The sequence below is a fragment of the Gallinula chloropus genome, assembly GCF_964237585.1.
Source record: "Gallinula chloropus genome assembly, chromosome: 1".
Lineage (NCBI taxonomy): Eukaryota > Metazoa > Chordata > Aves > Gruiformes > Rallidae > Gallinula > Gallinula chloropus.
The window spans coordinates 125277193-125302705 of NC_140085.1; the positions used below are offsets into that span (position 1 = coordinate 125277193).

Here is a 25513-nt window from a genome sequence, read left to right on the forward strand (position 1 = left end):
TATCGGTGTGAACCCTTTATCAAACTTGCCACTGCGGGTATGCCCACATCGTGGGCTCTTGCAACTGCCCTTGTCAGCCTGGACCAAGTAAGCCAATGGGACTCCTTTCTCCTGTGTAGGACCCTTCATTGGGTTTTGGACAATGGCATGTATTTATAACACCCACAGGCCTCCCAAACAATTCTCCTAGAGTACCCATGCTTTTTGATGTACTTACTAACTTTTCCCCCCAGTTTTATAACCCAAATTAATCTTCCACTGACTTTTAACTTTCTGACTCTTGCCTCCTCTTCCTTTTTCTTTCCATTATGTGGAATTTTATCTCCCACAAACACTCATTTAAAGTGCTGCAAGTCTCACGTTGCTCTGACACCTCCAAACTAAAAGCTCTGCTCGCCCGTTTTGCCAGCTCTGCAGCAAGTTTCAAGGACACCGACAAAGATCATTGCTGCTTTGCCTCGCCTTGCCTTGCCTTGTTGCATCTTGCAGACTTTCGGTTTTCCTCAAGCCTCTTTTTATTAGATCCTCCCAGCAATTGTTAGATGTTTACACTCCCACACTTTGCTTAAGTCTTCTTTGTAGAAAAGTAAGACATAAGAGACAACAACAACAAAAAAAATCTGGAAAACTGCCTCCTGTCTTGTTTTCTAGATTTTTATTTTTCCTGGATAATTTGCTTGCCGGAGTCTTTCCTCTCTGAGCTCAGCCTGCTGCAAGGCTCAGCACTCTCCAAAACCACAGCTCGAATATATTCAAATTTTATGCACTTCAGGTCTTTTTACCACTATCTCAAAGAACTATGCGATGCACCTCAAGTAAGAGCACTTACCTGCAATTACCTTTTTGCTTCAGAAACCTTCCTGTATTATGCACAAATGTCTTGAACAAATGAATAATAATTTTGGGTTGTGTTTTTTTTTAATGTAAGCTGTTCATAAGTGTCATACATACCGAGAACCTTTAACACAACTTCACATAACAGATTCCCTTCACAAGAGAGACCAAACAGGTGGCAACCCCAATCAGTGCCTTGTTATCACTGAGAAGCTTTGATCTACCTTATGTATAATAGATAAGATTCTGCATTCTAATCACCTAGCTGCTTTCATATCACTTGTGTTGCAAGGGCTTATTTTATTTCCAAAAACTCGTCCTGACTTTGGTCTTTTTTTTTAAAAAATTAGATTATTTTTGATCATTTATTTATTTCAACATACCTGCTAGCAGACAGATGATACACCAGCTGGAAGTTATTATGCTGAATACCCACTGCTTCCTTATCCATCTTTGTCCTTTTCCTATGCCTGAAAAAGATATAGCAATTCTTAATTAGATTTTTTTTTTTTAAACTTTACATCATGTGAGAGACTGACCAGATGATCCCTTTGGGTTAGGATACTGGCTGACAGAAAATTCAGTTAGGGTTAAAGCCCCTGGTTTCAGTTAGGGTTAAAGCCCCTGGTTTCTTCAGTCTTCAGCTGCATTATGCCCTTATGCTCCAGTAAAGACCAACAATTTATTTTACCAACTAAAAATAACGGTTTCCTTACAAATAGCAGTCTCAATTCTGCTCTTAGATATACACATGAATCTAAGGTTGTGCTTTAGTGGTTTTAGAAATTTAGTGCTCATATTGCTATTTAAATTCCCATATGTATAAAAAAGGCATTATCAAAAGCAATAATATTTACACAAGAAACGGATGTATAAGAATAGTAGGATGGAAGAGTGCTGTATAGCTACATGTAGGTCTTTTTGTTGCTTTGTCTTGAATTTATTGAAATCCAGTGCTAAATTTCTTACCAAACTATGTAATGGTAAACTTAGCACTTTATTAAATGCTGAGTTAGAAATGGGAAAACTATAGGAGAGACACTTTTTTTTTTCCTGTAAAGTGTATTTCAAATTGTCCTCTTAATTGCAAATTATACCAAAAGACAAAGTAGAGAAAAAATATCATTTCAATGTAATCATCTAAATCAAGAAAATAAGAACTGTTGTTTCCAGTGTTGGAGGTGGTGGCTGGAACTGATTTCTATAAACTGTGCCCATCTAGGAACAAGCAAACCCATGAAATTAAAAATCCATCAAATTGTTTCAGTTGAGAGAATGGGACAGTCTGCCAATGTGGGAACAACCTGTACTCGCCAGGGAACGCAGCCAAAATTTGGTTTCGAAGTAAAACCCAGCGCAGTGTGCGGTATGAGGTGCACTACAGGGGTAGGAGGATTGTCACTGCACCCCCTGTTTTTGCCATTTACAAACCTGGCAAGCTGCTGAGGTGCGTGTGAATACAGGTGAGCCCGAGAGAACAAAGGATTGTTATTTTGTGTCCTGTCTCTTACCAGTTTCTTACGGAAGCTGCTGCCTAAACCATTCCTTTTCACATAACGAAACTTTTGGAAGGAAACACCCTGAGATGCCACATGCCCTGCTAGTATGCACTGGAGGAGGTTTTTCTATTAGTTAAGTGTCAAAAATTGTGCCAGCTTACACTTTTTGGATGGAAATAACAGTTGCTTTTCCTTAGAAAATTGAACTGTGGCAAACTTTGGAAATTGCACACTGAGCACTCAGCACACTTTAAAAGAAACTATTACATGGGTGCTCCTCATTAGTAGCAAGTCTTGTCAGATCAGTTGCTTTCTGGATGGAAAAAACTACTACTGAAAAATAATTACTTTGATTGCCAGCAAATTTCTTTGGTAGGGTTATCAAGAAAGCTTGAGGATCTAGCACAGCAAAACACTTGTGACTATATTCTACTGCGTGGCATTTAAATCACAGGGGTTTGAGCTGATCTCCCAATGTATGGAGATGTCTCTGGAGGGACAGGCCCAATTGAAAAGATACTGTGGTTGTGGCAGCATTTGGGCTGCAACAGCTCCCACACTAGGTCAGACAATCTGAAATTTAAAAAAAAAAAAAAAAATTAATCTAATTTGAAGAAAATCATGCCTTAGGTCCATAGGAGCACGAAGTGGGAAGGAGAGGATTACCATGGCCAGTCTCATTTAGAGTGGTCCAGCTCTCAGCAGTAAGAACAAGAGTCAGAATGTGCAGTTTGGCCCCAGAGACAACTGTTATTCTCAGAGAAGACACACACAGCAGTGCAGGTGTAAGACAGCGTGCCACTAGGAAGTCCAAATAACCAAAATATTGTCACACTCTGAGAGCTGATGTGTCTTGGCTATTTGATTGACTAATTTAATTAAATAGTGCTACAGGTGTAGTCCTGCTGGCCTTGTTTTCTCCAAATTACTGGCAAGTTTCATTTACAAAGTCAACATGGAAATAACGGTCAAAACAAGTCACCTTCTTCATCTCTGACCCAACAGAGTGCACTGTCATCACCAAATGGTCATTTTCATGGCATATGATCCCTTTTAAAAATTAAAATAAATGCTAGCCTTAGTAAAGTGTAATGTTTATTATTAAAATTACCAAACAAATAAGAAAAAATATGGTATAACGTTTAAAAAAAAGATGTTTACTTGTTTGGGGAATTGAAGACATAATGATGGTACTTCCCTCACAAACAAGAAATATGTTTCTTCTTTTTGAATCCTAAATTGTAATTTTTTGAATAAAGCCAAATGAATACTCAGTATGGCAAGCTGCTAAAAATAAAGCTCTCCAAAGGTTTTAGTTCAGTATTAAACACACTGATTTGATAAAAATAGTGGATTAGATGGGGGTCTAATCCTTCACTCCCTTCTTGGGATCTATTTGGCAAAATTCTTAGTCTGTCAGCGTCTGCAAATCTTTGCAAAATTATTTTTATCCTTAATAAATTATTTGCTCCGTTAGCTACCCTAAAAACAGAACAAATTGAGGGGCATGGGTGGAAGGATAGTAATTTGAGAAATAATGACTGCTGATTTTTAAGAATGAGAAATAAGAGCAGCTACAGCAGCAAGACTATGGAAAAGTAACAAGAGACTCTTTTCCAAATACTGAAAAAAATTATAGTGTCCATAAGCCTAAATAAGTTTAATTATCAAAGTGCAAAAGTATTTAGACATCACAGGTATTAGCCCAGTTTTTAGTGGAAAGGTAAGGCTGAAGGTCTTTTATTTTCCCTTGGCTGATGCACACTATTGCAATGACATTAACTGAAGTAGTACTAATTGTTTGCAAAGTACCGCTTGGTTCTAAAGCTGGCAACCAGGAGCCAGAGCTCTTGGTGCCACTGGAAGGCAAATGACTTACCTCCAGAGAAGGATGATAATTTAAAACAACGTCCTGTTTTCCTATTGTGACAGACTGATTTTGTTATTTTGGGTCAAGGATGACAGCTCAAGCAGTTGCAATATTTTCTAACACAGGACGTGTGAGTTTAAATGATCCTTCTTTGTAACCTTTAAAGGCACTCAGAAAATCATCTTCTACACAGCGGGTAATATATTACCTATGTCTATTAAATTTCTGTCAGCGTGAAATTCCAACTTGTGGACACTATTAAATAAACAAATGTATGTTTGCTGTGCATGCTCTGCATTTGTAGTGTGCTGAGTAGATACAGAGAAATCTTGGTTGGAATTAATACCTTTTTTTTTAGAGTAAGGTGACAAAACCTGTGTGATATTTTTATGGGTGATGATATGGAATTAGGTATTTTGAACTTCTGAAATAATCTGGCTTTCTGTGTCATTTGGTGAGGGAAATGATAAAGATGGGTAACTCCACTCCATCCTAGAAATACGAATTTTCTCTTCAAACCTGGACTTTTAGAAAAGCTGAAGACTTTGATATGGTAGAATTGTAGGATGACATTTCTGATAAATAGAGTCCTGAAGGAATAGGCTGATGTAGTTGCCAAGCCACTCTCCATGACATTTGAAAAGTCATGGCGGTCAGGTGTAGTCCCTAGTGACTGGAAGAGAGGAAACATCACAGCCATTTTTAAAATGGGTAGGAAGGAGGACCCTGGGGACTACCGACGTGTCAGCCTCACCTCTGTGCCTGGGAAGATCATGGAACACATCCTCCTAGAAGCTATGCTGAGGCACATGGAGGACAGGGAGGTGATTTGTGACAGCCAGCATGGCTTTACCTGGGGCAAGTCCTGACTGACCAATCCAGTGTCTTTCTACAACGGAGTCACTGCATCAGTGGACAAGGGAAGAGTTACGAGTGTCATCTATCTGGATTTCTGCAACAGCTTTGACACTATCCCCCACAACATCCTTCTCTCTAAATTGGAAAGATATGGATTTGATGGGTGGACTGTTCAGTGGATAAGGAATTGGCTGGATGGTCACATCCAGAGAGTGGTGGTCAATGGCTCCAAATCCAGATGGACGACAATGACAAGTGGAGTTCATCAAGGGTCTATGCTGGGATTAGATGCTGTTTAATATCTTTATTAATGATACTGACAGTGAGACTGAGTGCACCCTCAGCAAATTTACTGATGACACCAAGCTGAGTGGTGAAGTCAACATGCTGAAGGGACAGTATGACATCCAGAGGGACCTGGACAGGCTGAAGAAGTGGGCCCAGGCGAACCTCATGAGGTTCAACAAAGCCAAGTGCAGGATCCTGCACCTGGGTTGGGACAATCCCCACTATCCATACAGATTAGGAGATGATGTGCTTGTAAGCAGCCATGAGGAAAAGGACTTGGGAGTACTTGTGGATGAGAAGCTGGACATGAGCCGCCAATGTGCATCTGCAGCCCTGAAGGCCAACCACATCCTGGGCTGCATCAAAAGAAGTGTGGCCAGCAGATCAAGAGAGGTCATTCTGCCCCTCTGCTCTGCTCTGGTGAGACCTCATCTGGAGCACTGTGTCCATCTTTGGAGCCCTCAACACTAGAAGGACATGGACCTGTTGGACTGGATCCAGAGGAGGCCCACAAAAATGATCCAGCCGAAGCACCTCTCCTGTGAAGACAGGCTCAGAGAATTGGGCTTGCTCAGCTTGGAGAAGGTTCCAGGGGGTATCTTATAGCAGCCTTACAGTACCTGAATGGTGCCTATAAGAAAGCTGGGGAAGAACTGTTCATGAGGGCATGTAGCAATAGGACAAGGGGTAATGGCTTTAAATTAGAAAATGGGAGATTTTTGTCAGATATTAGGAAAAAAATCTTCAATATTTACATGGTAGATCACTGGCACAGGTTGCCAAAAGAGGTAGTGGAGGCCCCATCCCTGGAGATATTCAAGGTCAGGGTTGATGGGGCTCTGAGCAACCTGATCTAGTGAAACTGTCCCTGCTTACTGCAGGGGGGTTGGACTAGATGACCTTTAAAGGAGCCTTCCAACCTAACACCTTCTGTGATTCTATGATAATGTATTCAGGTGAGTTAGATGTAGCAGCAGTAGTCTAAGATTATTTATATAGACAGTAACCAAGGTTTAATTCTTTAATACTGTAGGGCTCTGTGGATTGGTCAAGATTTAGATTCCACTTTTGAAAACAATTTTTAAAGATGAAGATAATAGTTCCAAATGCAATTTTGGATATTATTTGTTTTGTTTTCAATTTGGAAAAATGCTCAGTATTGAAAGAAAAAGAAATTGGCTGATTTTGTGCTCCACATAATCACCATTGTTGCTAATTAATAATGGACTACGGTAGGTCCTAAAAGTCTTCTGTGTACCTCTGGTCATAAATGATAAGGCTCTCTGACTGGTGTAGACAAGGCATCTCTGATTTTCATTGCAAGTTTTTCACAGGGAATTCAGATACATTTCTATAAGGGGAACCTCAATTTTGCAGGATTTTTTCTTTCACTGCAAGATTCCATTTTGTGTTTAATAACAAAGATCAGAGAACTGAATGAAGGGATGCCAGCAGAATTGCAAGCTATCTGAAGCCTTGTTGAGATGTACCATGAGAGGTTTGGCTCAATTCAACCATATGAAATATTGAAAGCATTCCTAGGCATTGAGTTTTATTAAATGCATTCTCATTATTAGACTTAATTAAACATAAAGTTTAAACTGTGCATAATAGTTTAGCAGCACTTTTTTTTTTATCAGCTAGCATCCACAGGATTCTTTCCTGAACTAATTGCCAGGTCCTTCACCAGAGACAGAAGAAGCTGCACAAAGACCCCTAAATGCAAAGCTGGGATAACCACTTTATTAGGAAGAAACACATTACAGTGAAGTAAATGGAAGAAGCAGAAGCTGCCTGGAATTACAAGCAGCATGTGCCAAAGTGTAAAGGCTTGAACTTGCCACAGGAGACTTGAATGAAAACCTTTTCATATGCTTAGCTAAGAAATATTTTTTAATCTTGCCTCAGAATTCCTTTGTATCCCTCTTTACAGAAGTATTTAGGTGCTGACATACATTTAGATTCAATTAGGATCAAATAAGATCCCTGCCCTAGGACACAGCTTCATGGTAGCTGATAGTGATTCATTTGTCTCCAGAAGCACTAGTTAATGTAGGTATCTGTATGTCTATATTTGTTTTGAACCACTATATATATATAAACACTGATTTTCAGCGTTTGACATGTATAAGATGAGGCTATTGCCACTTGCCATTAAAGGTCACTGCCAGAGCTCTACAAACAATTGCCTTATTTTGTAGTTGAGTTAAAGTATGTTTTTTCATAGAATATTGGTTTAAAATGAAATTGAAAGGTTTTTTTTTTATTTCAGAAATGTCATAAGAGAAACTTCTCCTTTCCAAATTTTTTTTCCCTGTTACCAAGTCTGACCTCAGTTTGGGAACAGTTGCACAACCCTAAATCTGAAGCTACATTTCTATGCAAATAATCCATGAGAAATATCACCTGGATCAGATGAAGGAGTTAGCCTGGATGGAATTACTGGTGAGGCTAGTTAGGTGTAGCTGCTCCCTCCTCTCATTAACTTCCCTAGGCGGGTTCCTTCCCAGGATCCTTCCTGGATCCCCATGTAAGACATTTAGGAAGAGGGAGCAAAGCATTCACGCTGTGCAGGAAGATGTAAGCTTTGCTTATGCTACACCAGGGTATTGGGAAAAGCTAAAGACTCCCTTCTTTTGAAATCAAATCAGTAGAGGTCTGATTTACCAAGGAGGGAGAACCATCCCTTTCTCACATCACAGCTCTGTGTGGGCCAGCCTAAGGAAAAGGTTAGGAGGACACCTCAAACTTTTATTTGCTGAGATGAACAACCTCACCATGTCTGGGAAGATGATGGAGAAGCCTAGGGTGTACCTAAAAATAGATGGGACCACTTGTTACAGTTATCTATTATGACGTTATGCATACTATATTATAAACATTGAGGAAACAAATTGGTAGTTATGACAGGTTCAAAGTATATTTTAAAGCAACAAAAACTTCTGTGAGAACACAGCAAAGCATCCATTGCTAACACACAGGCACCAAATAATTTAATGCATTAATTCAGAGGTGCAAAGTTTGCCTTATTGTAGAGGTCTGGTTGGGAACTCGGCTGTGTATAGCTGTCATAAAATGCAGGAGAGTTCTTTGTTGTCTTCTTTTGGTATTCAAGTGCAGCCTTACTATTGGAGCATTCCAGTTCATGATCTCCTAGCATGATCTAAGTGGGTTTGGTTTATTCCCTGATTTTTTTTTTCTCTTCTAGATAATATTTGCAAAGGAGTATTTTGAAAAAAGGTCCTCAATGAAGGAAAAACTTCTCTGCTTGCATATTAGTCACAAAAAAAAGATAGTGTCAAAAGTACACATTCTATGGAATGCAACTAAAAAAAAAATCAGTAAAAAGAATGATATGCTTCTCTTTTAATGTCTGTGGAAGACTTCAGAAGAAAGGGCTGATTGATAGGGACTGGGAATGAATGGTGGCCAGTAGCTAGCACCAGATCTTCTGGATCCTGAGTGAAGTAGGACTGCAAGACACAGCATTTCCTGCTATTGAGACCTATGCTTTCATAGGAAACAGTAGAGAAGTTAATGATTTGGGAAGCCAGCTTTTGTGTTTGTAACACATAATTTTACGCGTTGAAAGATTTTGAGGTGAAAAGAGTCAGTGAGCAAGAGAGTTTAAGAAATCCTGCTTATTTTAATCCCCCAGGAGGCAAAACAGTCATTTATTTTCTAACTGGGCACACAAAGGAAAGCAAGAAATGCAGTTTGCCTTCATTGTTTTGTTAAATTTATCCTTATTAGTCTGCATTTTTTTCTCAGCCTTACTCCCTGAAATGATAGCCATTCATTTTGCCAATACAGATTCCTCAAACCCAGATTTTACTATGGTATAATTAATATTTTTCATGTCTTATTTGTAGATTGTAAAGATCAGCAAGCAGTTTTACTTGGCATAAGTTTTCTGATGGTAAATTTTACATCTTTTTTATAGGGTATTTTTGGTCTTGTTTTTATTGCAGTTGTTACCTTTCCAAAAGAATAACTTCAGAGGGGTTTTTAATACTCTTAGTTATTTAGCATTTTGCCAGCATTATGCTTCTTGATCTCCCCATTCTTGGGACTATTCACATTACAGTTCATCTCCACCTGGAAGGGTAGGGTTATTCCTTTCTTAATGTTTTCTTTATTTCTTGTGGTTTGGTCTGGAGGCGAGAAAAGTGCTTTCAGTATTTACAGGCACATACCTAAAGAGCTCATAACCCTGGTGAAACCTGGATATGCTTATCCATCACATCCAGTGATGCATGTAATTTTACTTAATCTCAGTCTCACTCTGCTCCTCTTTCCAGGGTCATACACCTGGCTGAACACACACTCTGATACTGCAGGGTGTCTAAAATGTCACTGTCAGCTAAAAAAAATCAATGAGGCCTCTCCAAATTAGCCTCTCCAAGCTTTCAACAGGGTGAAATTCATACGTATACCTAATATATCCAGAGTGACAGGCACCCTCTCATTCATCTTTTATCAACAGCATACAATGCAGTGCGACATACCCACCTCACAGGGTGACTAAGATTTCAGGTTTAATCAGGTGTCTTTACTAGAGTAAAAGCAGGTACAGCCCAAAGGAATGCAGAAGTTGTGCCGTTGTGCATTTGGCAGGAACAGGCAGACTCCTGTCACACACGCTGTGCACTAATACCTCCCATGCTGGGCATTAAATCGCTGCAAGCTCTGTAATATTTACTGCAGAATTAATTTTACTTAAAAAAAAGAAAAAAAAAAAAGAAAGAAGAAAAGAAGTGTGAGGATGTAAGGATTCCTAGGATTCCTCTTCCTACTCCATCTCTTCCAAGGGCATCTCAGTGAAACCTGTCCGATGGTAACTTCTTGAGAGCTCCACTTGCCAGGCGCAGGGTGCCTTACAGGGTGGAGAATGAGCGCTGTGTGAGAAGCAGCACCTGCTAATCTCCCCCTTCACACAGGACACGCACTGGGCTTCCCTCTGGATGGGGAGTGGTGTGCTCCTTCCCCAGCACTCCCACGGTGTAAATGATCAGTTATAAGTATATGGAGCTATGAATGTTTTAGTAGGTCTTTAATTTGCAGTGGAATGTTGGGGGAAACGAATGCAGAATTTCAGAACTGCTTTTCTTCATCACCTTCACAGTCTTTTAATGCGCTTCCAGTGGCAGTGTGCAAGCAGCCAAAAAAACAAACCCCAAACCCAAACAAGCCAGCAGCCTCCAAACCAGCATTCTCTTCTTGGCTCTTCCGAGAGAGCTATCAACAAACACTGAAAATATTGGAGGTGTCAGCCCTTGGAGCATATTTAAGACAGATGATCCAGGGAAGTGTCATCGTGCCATCCCAAGTGATTCTTGGTATTTATTTATACCGAGAACAAGAAAATAGGCTCAAACAGCATAACGGATTAGCCAGCCCGACACCGGGCACCGCAGCGTCTTCTTACATGCAAGGCCAGCGCCTGCTAATCCACTGCCTAGATAAGCGAGAAATAGTAAAGCCACACTTACGAGGAGTACTCCACGCTTCACGGAACTATGGAAGCAAGACTTAGCTGATAGGAAGGTGTTGTATCTTCGCCTTCAGGGACAGCAAAACTAAAGAAATGTCTTTTTAGTTTTTCTAACTCATGCAGCGCTCCACTTACAAGCAAACTTCTGCAGTCACTGTCACCCTAACTGAGCAGTTTCAGGCAAGGCCCTACCCACCTCTGCTCTCAGGTTTCTTTATCTGTCTGTAACGTGGAGTAGTGATGCTTATCTCCTACATGAAACCCATGAAGATTTATATCCAAACATCATTATTTAAGTATCGGTTATTATTATTTTTAATGTGGCTCTTTCCCCACAGAACAGGGGCTAAATTCTGAGAAGAACATACTAAAATTGACAAATCAGGCTTCTCAAATGCACATGTTCCGGTAACTGCCTGGACAGCGAGCAGTGCTCCCTGAAAATCCACTTCATCTTTTATATTCTTGTCCTGAAAGAGCTTTGGGGCAATATGCCATTACTGCCCCCCATTTTACTAGAGGGCTGTGATTTCCCCATAAGTACCTGGTGTCGTTAAATGTTGAACAGACGGATACCTTGATTTAGATATGGCCCAGGACAAACTTACACTATAAAAGAAATAAACACTGTACTCCTCTGGTTACGGTCCCTGTGTAGGTGCACGAATTGTCTGAACAGCCCTTGGATAAGAAAAGCACCATGGGGAATTAAAATTCTGCTTACACTGTAATCCTGATTTATTTTCTACAAGATGATGACTGTCTTTTATCAAATAAATGGCTTAAAATTAAGTATGGCATAAGGATTGGCTTCAGTTACAAATGCCAAAGACAGCAAACATTTGCACTGCAAACAAAATATATTTTTGTAGTAAATTATGAGGACTTTAAAAATAATTTGGAATAAGAGTGGTATTACTTGTGTACATTATGCAGCAAAAGTATAATTTTCAGGTCAATCAAAATAGCTAAAAGCTTTTGTGAATCTGGAGACAACAATCAGAACTACATTAAATAGATTTTTTTTAATATAAAATCAAATTATAAAGTCAATAGGCCTTAATCCCTTAATCCTCCAACATTCTTGTTTCCCCCTGATGTTCTTGAGTGAGTAATAGTTTGATTTGGGAGATCAAAGGGTTAATTTGCTTTTCAGTTCAGGAATGACTCAGAGTTCCTCTTTATTGTTCAAAAAAAAAAAAAAAAAGAGAAAAAAGTGGTGTATGTGGGGGTGTAAGGTAGGGAAAAAAAGCCAAGAAAATGGATTCACTAATTGGGGTTTTCACCTGCTGTGAGTCTAATTGAATACAATGCTTTATTTGTAACTGAAGGGGAAAGAAGATTATGCAAAGTATGAGAAATTCAGACTGGTTTTTAAATTCCTATTACTTGGCACTATTGTATGGGAAAAAAGACCAACATGATAATAGCAGCATCAAGCTTCTGTTAAGGCAGACCAGGGAAACTCCAGGAACAGTAAAAACTGAAGGAATGTGTCTCAGGAGTATCAGTACTAGGTCCTTCTTGAAGGAAAACAAACCACATTTAGTGTGAAATGGCAGGCTTTTGGCTACCCGGAGCCCCTTTGTATGACAGGGCAGCTGCTTTCTCCTTGTAATAGACCATGAGGTTCTTCCCAAGTAATATGCTAAACATCCTATTTTAAAGACTTAAAAAGAGAGAGGTCTTGTATCTTAAAACTTAGCTAAAGATGGGGAAAGATGAGGTTGTTGGTATAAAACAATTTGCAGCCTTCAGCCAGTTCATTCACCTCAAAACTAAGCTGTCTGATACAGCAAATGGGCCACTGAAGTAAATGGAATATTCTCACATAGTGATTTCTGTGTTAAACAAAAATGAATTCTCTTTTCTTTGCGTGTTTGGGTAGCACCGTAGATCATAGGTAAAAGCAAATTAAATTGTTTGGAAACTATGAGAATTTAACATTTAATTCCATTAGGGTTTATATTTGCATTTGGGGGCATGAATGAGTGAGCTTTAAGCATCTCACAATTTTAACAGTTCTAGAAAAAAAGTGTGAGGGCTTTTCTTCAACTGCTTCTTGAGCTTTTCCTTAAAACCAGGCAACCCAGTTACCTGGAGCCTTAAAGGGTGCCCTGAGTATCTAGTATTTAGGTTGAAACCCACCTAGTTAGACAGCTGCCAGGCAGAGAAGGACCTGGGGGTGTTGGTTGACTGCCGACTGAATATGAGCCAGCAGTGTGCCCAAGTGGCCAGGAAGGCCAGTGGCATCTTGGCTTGTACCAAACATAGTGTGTCCAGTAAGTCTAGGGAAGTGATTGTGCCCCTGTACTCGGCATTGGTGAGGCTGCACCTGAAGTAATGTGTCCAGTTCTGGGCCCCTTGCTACAAGGACATTGAGGTCCTTGAGCATATTCAGAGAAGGGCAACCAGGCTGCTGAAGGAGCTGGAGGTCAAATCCTATGAGGAGCGGCTGAGGGAGCTGGGGCTGTTTAGCCTGGAGAAGAGGAGGCTGAGGGGAGACCTTATCACCACCTACAACTACCTGAAAGGAGGTTGTATAGAGGCAGGTGTTGGTCTCTTCAGCCAGGTGACAGGAGATGGGACAAGGGGGGATGGCTTCAAGCTGCACCAGGGCAGGCTCAGATTATATGTTAGGAAAAAATTTACACTGAAAGCTGTCAGGGCCTGGAACAGGCTGCCTAGGGAGGTGGTTGAGTCACCATCCCTGGATGTGTTTAAAAAAAGGGTAGATGAGGTACTTAGGGATATGGTTTAACATAGGACAGGAACGGTTGCACTCTATGAGCTTGAAGGTCTTTTCCAACCTTCTGATTCTGTGAGTTTGAGTTCAGCGATTACTGACACCTAGAGAACAGGAAAGCAGTCTACGGGATATACCTGTGGCACAGAAACCATGGGTGAGGTGAATTTCCTGTGCTACCAGGCCTGCATCTTCCCAGAATTCGAATAGGGACTTCTTTCGCACATTCAAAAGGTGCCTGGTTTTGGGTGACTTTACCAGGGAATGGCTGAAAAGCTCCCGAGTTGTGTAAAGACCCAGGCTCTCTACACAACGTTATTCTAATGAATAAAGGCTGTAAATGTAAAACACCAGAGCGGGCTGGCTGCACCCATTTGCAATGCTTGTGACACTAGAAGGGGGCTGCTAGCTTTCATTTGTGTACTGAGAATCAAAGGGGAATTAATCCGGAGGAACACCGCAACAGTCCCTCAGCCTGAGCCCAGCCGTGTCTCCCGCTCTGACAGCTCCCGGTGGAAGCTCGTCCTTCCTCCCCGGCGAGGCCAAGGCAAGCCCTCGGAGGCGAAATCACCGGCTTTCATTCGCAAATAAACCGCTCGCCGCGCGTTAAGCGGCGAAATTACCAGCTGCAAAGCGGGAAATCCTCGCTAAGGCCCATTTCAAATCCGTCCCGGCTTCGGTGCACCGTTTAATTTTAAGTTTTCTTCCCGAGAGCGAAACGCTCGCTTTTCCCGCCTTCGAGCGCACCCGCTCCCCTCCCGCCGAGAAGATGTACCCCCACCCCTCCGAAACCCCGAGGGCTCCCTCAAGCCGTCGCATCCCGCCGCTAAAAATTAGTGCGAGAGCCCAGGCGAAGACAAGGATGTATGGCGGGGGGGGGGGGCGAGACGCCCTGACACGCCGCGCCGCTGGAGGCGGGTGGGCGTTCGGGCCGCTCCCCGCCGTGCCGGCACGGCCGCCGGGCGGGGCCGGGGCGGGCCGGGGAAGCACCGCCCCCTCCCTCCTTTCCCTCCCTTCCGCCCTCCCGGCGGGGTGGCTGCAGTGGCGCTCGGCGGCGGGGCTGGGCGGCTGTGCTGATTCTGCCTCCGCGGCTCCGCCGAGCAGTCGCCGCCATGAGGGAGCATCTCAAGGGGTGAGGGGGGCTGCGGAGGAGGGGGAGGAGGAGGGTGGGGGGAGCGGGGCGGCAGGTGCCGGCTGGGGGCGGCCGGGATGGGGTCTCGCTCGGGGGCTCTCAGGTGTTTCCGCCGAGTGCTCGTAACGATCCCGGCGCTCCGGTGGAGGTGGAGGGTGGCGTGGCTTAACCCTCGTCTTTACAAGACCGCAGGGGGAAGCGGCCGTACCTTTAGGTCTATTGCACGGGAAAGGTCAGCCCGCTGCCTGGCTTCTTCTGGGAACTCCGAGGCGGCGTTTTAATTGCACGCCTGTTCCCTTTGGTGGGGGGGAGAGGGGGGGGGAGAGCGTAGGGGTGTCGTGGTGGGTTTGGGGGTTAGGTGGTGGGGTTTGTTGCTGGACGTGTTTAATTAGAACACGTCAGGTATGGCGATGCCATGGGTTACAGCCCACCCAAGACGTGGGTTTCAGCCCACCAGCCCGCATCAGCCCACCAGTCCGCATCTGCACAGGTACGCCCATGTGTCCGTGTCCGCGCGGATGTACCTGTGCGGATACAGGCTGGGTTGGGCTGAACCCCCCTGAAGTCGGGCTGGGAAATCCTGGACAGTGCCAGAGACGCGGGGTTGCCGAGAGGATGGGAATTGGCTCTTCTCCTTATTCCTTTAAGGTTTTAAGGGGGGAGCGCCCGGCTGTTAAGACGTTACCTGTGTAGCACACACAGCGTGGGGGTTGTGACTTGGCTGGGGCGTGAACTTTTAAGGGAATCCCCGAAGGCAAGCCATGCCTAGAGGTTTGTGACTTTCCCCAGGAATTTCGTGCCCAGAAATCATCTTTCAAGCGAATAGGCAAAGAAGGAGGTGGGAGGGGATCATTCCCCTCTGGGCTGCTGCGTCGTGAGCGGCGTATTTCTTGCTGCCGAGTGATACCTTACGTTGTCTTTCGGTACCTGTCGGGAAGCATCGTGCAGCCTGGGACACCAGTGGTGTCCCCAGTCCTCGCCTTTAACCCGAAGTTGGGGCTGAGAAGTGGGTACTTTCGCAGGTGTGTGCATGTGGAGCTGGGGAAACGAGAAGCGTGGTTGTCAGTGGGGTCTTTGGCCTTTCAGCACCAAGGAATCGTTTGAGGCTGCTGCGGCTCGAGCCTGGATTTGACGAGACCCTGCAGTGAAATCGCTTTGGCAGAAGCAGAGAGGATAGGCTTTGAAAAGCAAATACACCAGCGGAGGAGTAGGGGCTAAGGTGGGGGACGGGCTCACCAAGCCTGAGCAGGGATCTCTGCCCGTGACGGAGCGGACAAAATAAATGTTTAACATCAAGGGGAGGAAAAAAAAGAGTTACTCTTCAGTACTTGGCAGCTGATATTTGCCCTTCTCTTACTATTCATTTCCAGTATCGGCAAGAAACTTTAATATATATCAGTGCCTGCCTTCTGCAGCCTGATAAATCTCACAAAAGCCAATAAAACGCACTAAAGTCAAATTCCTGCTGAAGAGACACTGATCCTTGGCTTAAACAGAAATAATCTCTGCAGAGATCAGTAGTCTCTAGATTTACAGATGAAAACAGTAGTCCTTTGTAAAGCACAAAGGAGAGTGCCGCCTTTTTACATTGCAAATACTTTCCATAGCAATAACTTGTTTTATCGAAGGAATTAATGAAAGACTGTAAAAAGACAAATATTAAGTCCTCCTTGCAATCACTGTCATCTGCTGTTGAAAGCGATTGTCTTTTAAATGAGTGGTAGTGTCTATTCATGCACACAGTTTCAATTGCATTTATGTTAGTTTAGCAAAAGTCCATACACACACCGTGGTGTTTATTTTGGCTTTTTGACAACAGTTGTAAGGTGATTGGGATAACATTTTGTTATTCTTAAAGCCAAAAGGTGAGAGGCATTGTAAATTATGTTGTTTGAGAATGGATCAGTTCGGTGCACTGTAAAATATTACTCTTATTTCACCTCTTTTGTAACTGTATGTAACTGTTGCTACCTGGTGGAATTTCTTATTCTGTGGACATCTGTGCACATGCACGTCTCGTTCATGTTGCGTTTTCTAATGAAGCATGAGGGGGAGAAGTGCAGCAGAACTGGCTGTGGTATCACTGATGAAGAGGGATGTGGGAGTTTAAAAAGGACTCCGTGGATGCAACCTAAAATTCTAGACTCTGGAGCCAAGCAGCGAATATACATGAGACTGAATCCAAGATACAAATGTACATATATATATATATACACACACACATATATAAAAATTAATATATGTGTGTATATACATACATAAAAAAGAGAGGAGGAGTGCCATCGGAAATGGTTAAAAGGTTTACGAATGTTTCACTGTGGCTTATGCAGGAATTCGGGAGGAGGGGGTGGGGGGAATTTGAGAGGGGGGAAGCATTGCTCTCCTACCGCTACTGGTGTTGCTCAGAAGTAGCCTAAAAAGAAGGAAGATAAAATAACTGCATTTTGTCCTAACCGATCAAGCTGTGAGAAGGGATCTGCAGTCCAGCTAGTGTGTCGGTTAGGGTATCGTGTCTCAATTTCAGGTTTTCAGTCCTGTGTGTTGTGGGCTCTGCCGACAGTGATGAGAGACAAATCTCTCCACTGTTGGCAGGAACGGAGGAGTTCACACAGGCATAATGTGTCACAATTCCCCACATAAAAATTATCCTTGCTAATATAATATAATCATCCTTTAATGAAGTGGTCCTGCTGTTCCCAAAGGGTGTATTAAGTGAAGACTGTGCTTTCATCCCACTGAATTATCAGCGTATTTAGCGTGCCAGTCACACCAGCGCCTAGGTGTCACCATTATCCATTGCTGCTCTTCTCCTTTTCAGGCCTGGCTTTAATTTCCTTTCCAGTTTTGCAGCTGAAGTCAGGTGACAAGGAAGAAAATATGCAATGTGAGCGCACTTATATTTTTATTTGTGGCAGAAAGTCCATGATTTAAAAGCTAGTGATCAATTTAGTTGACCTGAATGTAGAGCCAAATTGAAAAATGTGTCCTCTGAGTATGTGCAGTATTGTGAAACTACTGGCTGTGTGCGTGCATCGATGCCTCTTTATGTTGGTGGCTTGTTGGAAAAGCATCTCGAGCACTTATTTCTGCATGTATTCTCACCCTGCTTTAGCTGCTGCTAGTCAAGAGGACTTGCCTTACACTTTTTATGTCTTTCTGACTTCCAAGCTGTAAAGGGCCTTGTTCACCGGAGTTTGAAACTCTGGCAGACGCTATGCTGCAGATCTATTAAGGATGCTACAGCATTCCCAAGTGTGGTTGAGGCTGCCTGAAACTGCTGAGCTGGCATTTCACTTCAGACGGTGTTCACAATAAGGGCATACACACAAATCCCCCACCCCCCACTGGTCCAACTCCAAAGCTCGCAATTAAGTGGCCTTTGAAAATGGCAAAGAGGCTTATGAAGAACAGCCCTGATGGAATCTAACCTTTCCCTGGGCCGCCCTTGTGTGCGGAATCATTGATAACTTTGGGAGCTGAAAACGTTCAGTTAAGAGGGAAACACCTTTCAGCTGGAGCAAAATAGCTGCAGCCTTCCTGTGTTCTGAATGTAAAGTGCTGAGCTGCAACATCTGCCCTGGCTGGGTGCGGGTGCTCCCCCTCTGCGGAAATCCCAGCCACCGAGGGTCAGTCCCCTTCACAACCCTTCCTTTGCCTTGCAAGAGTGTGGAGGTGTCCTGGCACCTCACCGGCCCATCCCTGGTCTCATACTGGCTGTGAGGTTGGGTGATCACCGAGGGAGGCTGTACCGGCTGGGTGTGGGGGTCTGCCCCACTGATAGTCACCACTGGGAAGGCAGCAGGGGTGAGAGTGAGGGTCTCTACTGACTTGACTTTTAGATCCTGAAGGAAGGGGTATTTCCTCTCAAGTTGCAAGTAAGTTGATGATAAAAAAGCAGAGGGGGTGGTGGTGATGATAGGGGTTTAGAAGAGGAATGTATTTGCCCTGCAAATTCAGACTTAGTCACCTGTAGGTGAAGCAAATTAAATTGTTCCTTACAAAATGTACATCTCCAAGGGAATTAATCTTACACCATGAAAGGAAACCATGCTGAGTAGTGGTATGGGGTTACTGGTATTAAAACTATCTCAGAGCGGTTGGAGTCCAATTTTTCGTAGGCAGTGGAAATTTCATTTATGAGATTTTATGAAAAATCAGCTATGCATTTTCAGGAAGATTAGTAAATGCTATAAGCCTAAACCACACACACTAAATTCACTGATGGTTCTTATTAAAAAAACCCAGAAATAAAATCAATAAATTACTCTTCCGTGTAATGATGATTAGTGGTCAACCATAATGGTTTACCACCTGTAAGATGATCCTTTTGTTCTTCTGTCCAACAGAGGCATAGGATGCTACAATCTGATATAGGTACACCTTTGCCAGATACCTAATGGCTTTTAAAGATTTTAATGGGAAATTGGTGCCTTTCAAGGCTACCAGGTGAACAACTATGGGGTCTGAGGTGGTCTGGTTTATCCACAGAACAACCTGATGCTGCCAAAGTAATTTCACAGAGGGAAATTAGATGATTTTCAGATGTTTCTTGTAACTGTGTGCCTAGCGGTTTTTTTCTCATTTTTACTCCAAAGTTTGTCATGCAAACCACGGTACAATTGCTGTTTGAGTATCTCTGCATCTGGGACTACCTGCCCACAGTGAAGTGAGCCGGGTCGGCCAGGCTCGTGCCTGGGCAACTGTTGATGTGGGGCATACGCTGTGTGGGAACAAACTGCAGGCTCGGGTCTGTGGGTTTGCATCTTTATTTGGGGCTGCAGTCCGTTAATCTTGACATCTTGGACTATGAGGCTGTTCTGTAACGAATACCCTCCCTTTCCCTTTGGACTGCCATTGTATGAGCAGAGGTTTCTGGCAGCCATAGGGCCCTGATGTGTAAACGAAGCCATTTCAATTTTCCTTCAAAAATGCACTTTATACTCGAGTAGGGTAAAAGCTGCTGCTGCTGTGTTTGCTCTGCAGAACCTGCCTGAACCAGGCATAGTAGGATGCTCAGGATCGGGTGCAGGTGGCTCAGATCCATAGGTTTCCACTTGAAGCCACATAGTTTCTGTATTAGAAAAAATTTAAAAATAAAAAGTCCAAAACCAGACCAGGCTCAGGTTTCTGAATGTGACTGCAGCCACCTCCCTTTGCACAACTCATTTCTTACCAGAGCAAAGAACAAGACTGCTTTTGCTCTTCTAGTGTCCTCCTCCCTCTTTCACTGCCTTCAGCCGCCACAGGAATTAGGAAAGGGAGGGGAAGCTGAGGTTGATGAGACAGGGCTTCTTTAAAATCCTGTGCTCAACTAGAGCAGTGTTATGGCAGCGCTTTTTCCTTATGCTTATTGCTTGTGATCCTGTTCGTTCTTCAGTTACAGAGCAAAATCTGGAAATATTCCATGTAGTAAGCTACTGAATGTATAGGGGTTACTGGGCCAGTAAAGTATTCATGTGGATTAAAAAAAAATAGCCTGTCTTTTAAGACCAAAATTAAATCATACCAAGAAAAGATGTCACGATTTTCTTGTTCCCTTGAGTAGGGGCGGTGTTGAAGTGATTCATCGAAAACTTTACCCTTGCTTAGCCTGTAAAGGTGTAGTTGGGAGCATCACTGCCTCAAACAGAGAACTGGAGGAGGACCGTTTGCTCTCTGAACAACCTCCCAGTTTCTTCACTCTTCCAGTGTACAGATGGGTGGGCAGGTGCATTCAGCCCACTGGCTGAGTTGTGGCTTGGTCTCTTGGAGCTTCAAGATGTGGGCTTCAGGAGCTCCACAACATCATGAATCAGGTCCTGCTCTCCTGCGTATTTTCTCCCAAATGATACATGTGTTGGAACCAGGATGTCTGCGTTGCAAGTACAGAAGTTACAAGTGTGATTGCTAGCAACTGTGTGCTGCTCATGCTTTCCAGAGGGTTTTTTTAATCTGTACTCACGATGATCTCTTAATGTAGCTGAATTCTGTAAGCAGGATTTTATTGGCCACAGGAGAGATAAGGAGAATATTCTTTAAAGTTTCCTATGTTAATGGAAATACTGACATTAGCTATGCTGTCATTAAAGAAAACCACCCTCAGATGTGTAACCTTAGGAGACATGAGCTGCTAGTATGCCCCCTAACACTTCAGTTTGTTGCCTTTCTCACACTCCATGTCTTTTGGTGTGTGGTGTTGCAAAGCTGAAGACTGCTGGCCCCAATGCAGGGACTGCCCAATTTACATTCTGGTCATACTGCAGCATTTCATAACTCCACTTCAGCTTCCCCTCCCTATGCCAGCAGCTCTGGTACTGCACAGGGACCTCCAGGGCAGGGAGCGGGCCTGGGCATCCCTGGGAAGGCACGGAGCAGCCACAGTCTTTGCTAAGAGAGACTGTTGATAGGGGGGTTGGGATGCATTGGCCTGGAAGCTGGTGATGACTCAGTGGGATGTTGCTTGGGGCTTTTAGTGCAGGAGTTTGGACCAAAAGGAAGGATTGTGGCCACTGTATTGGGTAACTCTTGCCTACTCCATAGCAAAGAGTGCTAAGAGAGCATAGGGGAGAGCAGGTGAAAAATCTCTTGGTATCTGGTCAGAATTTCCATAAGGCTTTAAGAGCTGAGCCTTCTTTTAAGTGTCCCTCCTCTTGGAGGAGCTGAGGAATGAGCTGTATGAAAGGATGATTTTTTAAGAATTGATCATTATGCTTAAAGATTCCCTAAAACATTACAGCATAGCTGAACACTTGCTGTCTTTTTCATATTAGCATTACTTTTAACTTTGTTTCTTGAGCCCGTGCCCAAATAAAGTGCTCTGAGTTAACGCCTGGTGTTGAAGGAAGACGTGCCTACTGCTGCTGAGACCCCCTGCCAGGGCAGCTCAGGCTGCTGGCGGTGGTCTGGCACTGTGCTCTGATGTACAACCTGGATCCCTCGCTGTGCGGTGGAGGGAGCGATTTTACTTTACTAACTCTCCTGTTTTGTATTGCAGCCATGAGACGCAAACGACCTGCTGGGATCATCCCAAGATGACTGAGCTTTACCAGTCTTTAGGTAAGACACCTCTGTCCGTTGCTTGTTGCGCTTGGAGTTCGGGGTTTTTTGGGTTTTTTTTTCCCCCAGTCAAGTGAATTTTTAAGGCAAGGATTTCCAGAAGCAGTAAAAAGCAAAATTAAGTGAATGTGAGAGACAGTGCTTGTATCAAGGTTAAAATCTTCTGCGAGGGAAATATGTAAGGCATAATAACACGTTTCAAACATGCAGTGGAAAAAATGATGTTCAATTAGCACGTTTGGTATGTGCACTGGGTTTACGAAGTAATTTGGGTGCATTGTTGCAGAGCCTTACTGAAAGCCTGGGACAGAAATTAAAAAAAAAAAAAAACAAACCCCGAATCTTCTCACTGCCTAATCTACTTTACAAAAGGCAGATGAAAAAAATCAAACCAAGCTGCTGTTAATGTTGACTTTTGGATGGTAGGAAGCCAATTGAAGCAATTTGCCAAACTGCGTTACCACTGCTTTATTTTTAAAGCACTTTCAATACTTGGAAGGCATGGCAGCTGTCATGATGTCATTTTGAATACCCAAATTGCATGCTTATTATGACTTCAGATGTACCTCTCTGGTGGAGATTTTATTTTTTAGCAGCTTTGGATTTTATTAACAGAAGCACATCTATAAGATAAAATAGGTCAATCCGTGCTCTAGTGTAGGCTGCTTGGCAGACCATTTAATAGCTAACTCTTTGCTTTTAATGGTTCTGTTAATAAATAATAGAGCTTATAATAAAAATTAAGCCATTTCTCTGCAAGAAATATCGATGAATATGCTGCATTCATAAAGGGGGCTATGTCTGTACAGCACACGTACATAAACCAGCTTTAAACAAGCCAGCTTGAGCACTAGGGCAGTCAAATGTAGCATTCAGCGCAGGCTTATTTACCATGGTGAAAAATAGCTTAAATTATCTCCTGCTAAACTCTAGTTTAGCTGCTGAAAACAGCCTAATTATGCCAGCATAATCTATTTCAAGTTAACTCAGGTATCTCTATGGTGCTCTGCAGTTAAAGGCATACCAAAAATATTTTAGAAAAGGGATATGATAAAATGGAATGAAACAGCGTGAAGATTTTTTTCCTTATAGCATTAGCACTATGGCAGCAATTTATTTAAAAGTTAACCAGAATACAGCTCTGTATGTCAGAAAGGGATGTAAGATGTGTAAGTTCAGGGGAACCAAAAGCAGAAGCAAAACAAGTATTGACTTGCCATTTAATTATAACGTATTGCCCTATTTGTCTCCTTTATATTTCTACTCTTAAAGTGAGTGGCTTAAAAGGTTCAGGACAAATAGTAATTGCACGTGCAGACATCCCTTTAATACAGGTAGATCTTCAAACAGTTGCTGGTTAATTGAGCATCGTGCTGTCTCTGCAGCCTTCTTTGATCTGGAGATTGCGCAGTATTTCTGATACTGTCCTTGTTCAGACCTGAAGCCCTGTTGCAACTGCTTTTCTTCCTGTGTCTCCCTGTTCGAGCTAGAGTGCTCTTGAATATGGAGAAGTGAAGAGGTAACTATGTACAAGGGAGAAAAGCCTCCAGATGGGTTCAGGTCAACAGTTCATAAGACGTGTGACTGCAGAAGTCGGTTTGCATTTTGTTTAACTGAGTTTTATCACTAAGGCTATCGCCCAAATGTTGAGTTTAGAGATCCTTGTGCCTTACTGCAGAAAGGAGGAGCATGTTTAGGCATATTTGGTTTCTTTGTTTTTTGGGTTTTTTTTTCTCCTTGTAAAATCCTGCTGGTTTTGGGAGCAAGGAATGCCCAAAAGGGCAGAAAGACTGGCTAGTTCTATTTCTTTTGAGGTTGAGACCAAGTACTCATTAATATGGAAGCGATGCTGATTTTAGCAGAGGGTGTGTATCTTTATTAGTAAATCCAGGTGTTTGTATATATTTGCAGAACAGATTAGACAAGGCAATTCTTTGTGCACTGCCATATGGGGTGAAGCTTTGATAAAAGTGCTACTGAATAACCTAGCAATTTATTTATTTTATATCTGAATCGGGTGTATTCATCGTTGCCTAAGTCTCATACAAATTGCATAATACAAGCATAACCCGTTTAGTCTTGAACAGAACACTTGATGTATTTTCAGTGCTTTGCTTTGCCTCAGGTCAAAACGGTAATAATGGGATGTTTGAAGTCTTTTCAGGCTGTTCAGTAATATTTTATCTGAGAAGATATTATTAAAGTCGATTTTGTATTGCATACTCATTAGACCCTATTATTTTTCTCCCATTAAGATCCAAATTTTGCTTCTTGTTCGTATGGAGAAAGTAGTAAAGGGCTTAGTATGTATGCATTTTAAAAATCTGGTAGAAAACATGAGTTCTGCAATCCAGGTAAATGTAAAAGTGAGACCAAGCGCATCAGTGCCATCAAGAGTTTTGATTTCCATTTTCCAACGCCTACACTTAGCCTGTAGGGAATAATTGCACTATATGATGTAGCTCTATACATGCCAGTATATCTTAATTTGCTGGGGGATCTTTATGTCTAATTTAAATTCCTACAAATTACTGAAAGCTTAATTTTTTTTAAGTGAATGAGGAAAGTGCAGGCTGGCACAGTGTAACCTTCCTCATCTATCTATGCCTGAGACACAGGGCACTAAGTAAAAGGAGTAATGTTAGTTTTAATGTTCACATGTCTAATTCACACTCCTACAAATCGCTGCATTACCTTTTGCTAAAATAGACTAATCCGAGTTTCACACTTACTAGCTCAAGTTTCTGTCTTTAGAGGTTTGGGTATTCATAAAAACATTTGGGAGTGTTATTTGGTATTAATAAAAGAAGGTAGGCACATGGAGTGTACGCTTCTGTACCTGATCAGATTGTCAATCCAGGAAGCCCTGTATCCTGTCTTCAGTAGGGACCATGTCAGTGGAAGCAGAAAGAACTCACAGGAAGGAATTATGCCAATGAAGGAAGTATTCTCAAATTCTCTCTGAGCTCATTTGCTGAAATGTGGCTGTTTATAAAGAAGGTATTGATAACTGTAAAATACTTGATTTGAAATTGAATATGTGTATCAGAAAATTCTAACTGGCTGTTCTTTTAACAGAAGCTTTTCTTTTTCAGATATTAAAATGCTTGCTCTTGACTGCTCTTCATTATTATTAAAACAACATTGTGATTTTATCGTTTTTAGTCAAACACCTATTCCTGTGTCAAGTTGGGCAATTTTCACTCTTCATTTAAAGTTATGTCTACTTAAATTTATGCAGTAAGCTGTCAATATTAAATAACTTCATTGTTGCTTAATGGTCAAGTCAAAGTAGCAGCAATGACCGTAGCTGTATATTTGAATATATGTAATAGATGTTGATATGGATTGGTTAAGGAGAAATGATATAAGTTCAGAATATGGAGAAAAACTAAATGCTGAAATAGGAAAGGTGGAAAAAAAAATCAGTGATGTGCCAGCCTGAAAGGTTCAAAGGCTGACAGACATCCCCTGGTTCATATTCATTGTTATGTGCCGCTCCCACTTCCTTCAGACTTCCCTCTGAAAGTCTTCAAAGCACCAAGAACTGCTCCAGCTGCTTTTCCTTCCAAAAGCAGTTCCCCTGCAGCAGATCTGTATTTTTACACTGTGCTCTTGCAGCCCCTTTACAAATGTTCTCATCCTTCATGATGGCTGCAGGGCATCACTGAAATGAGAATTTGTGTTATTTCATTGTCCCGAGGAGTTCAAGGACCTTTGGTGAGGGGAGAGTTGGGAAGAGCAGGAATCAAAGTGG

The 25513-nt window shown here is 42.5% G+C and overlaps 1 protein-coding gene across 4 annotated transcripts in view; it reads left to right on the top strand.

Annotated features, from left to right (window-relative positions):
• The window catches only part of DMD (dystrophin), a gene marked incomplete at its 5' end in the record, with an annotated part of 1290802 nt that overhangs the window by 1184478 nt on the left and 80811 nt on the right, over positions 1 to 25513 (top strand). For all 4 annotated transcript variants that reach the window (XM_084279200.1, XM_084279202.1, XM_084279199.1 and 1 more), the window contains one exon: positions 21695 to 21756. In XM_084279200.1, the coding sequence (XP_084135326.1) occupies positions 21695 to 21756 (62 nt within the window). The remainder of the gene's footprint in view (positions 1 to 21694; positions 21757 to 25513) is intronic.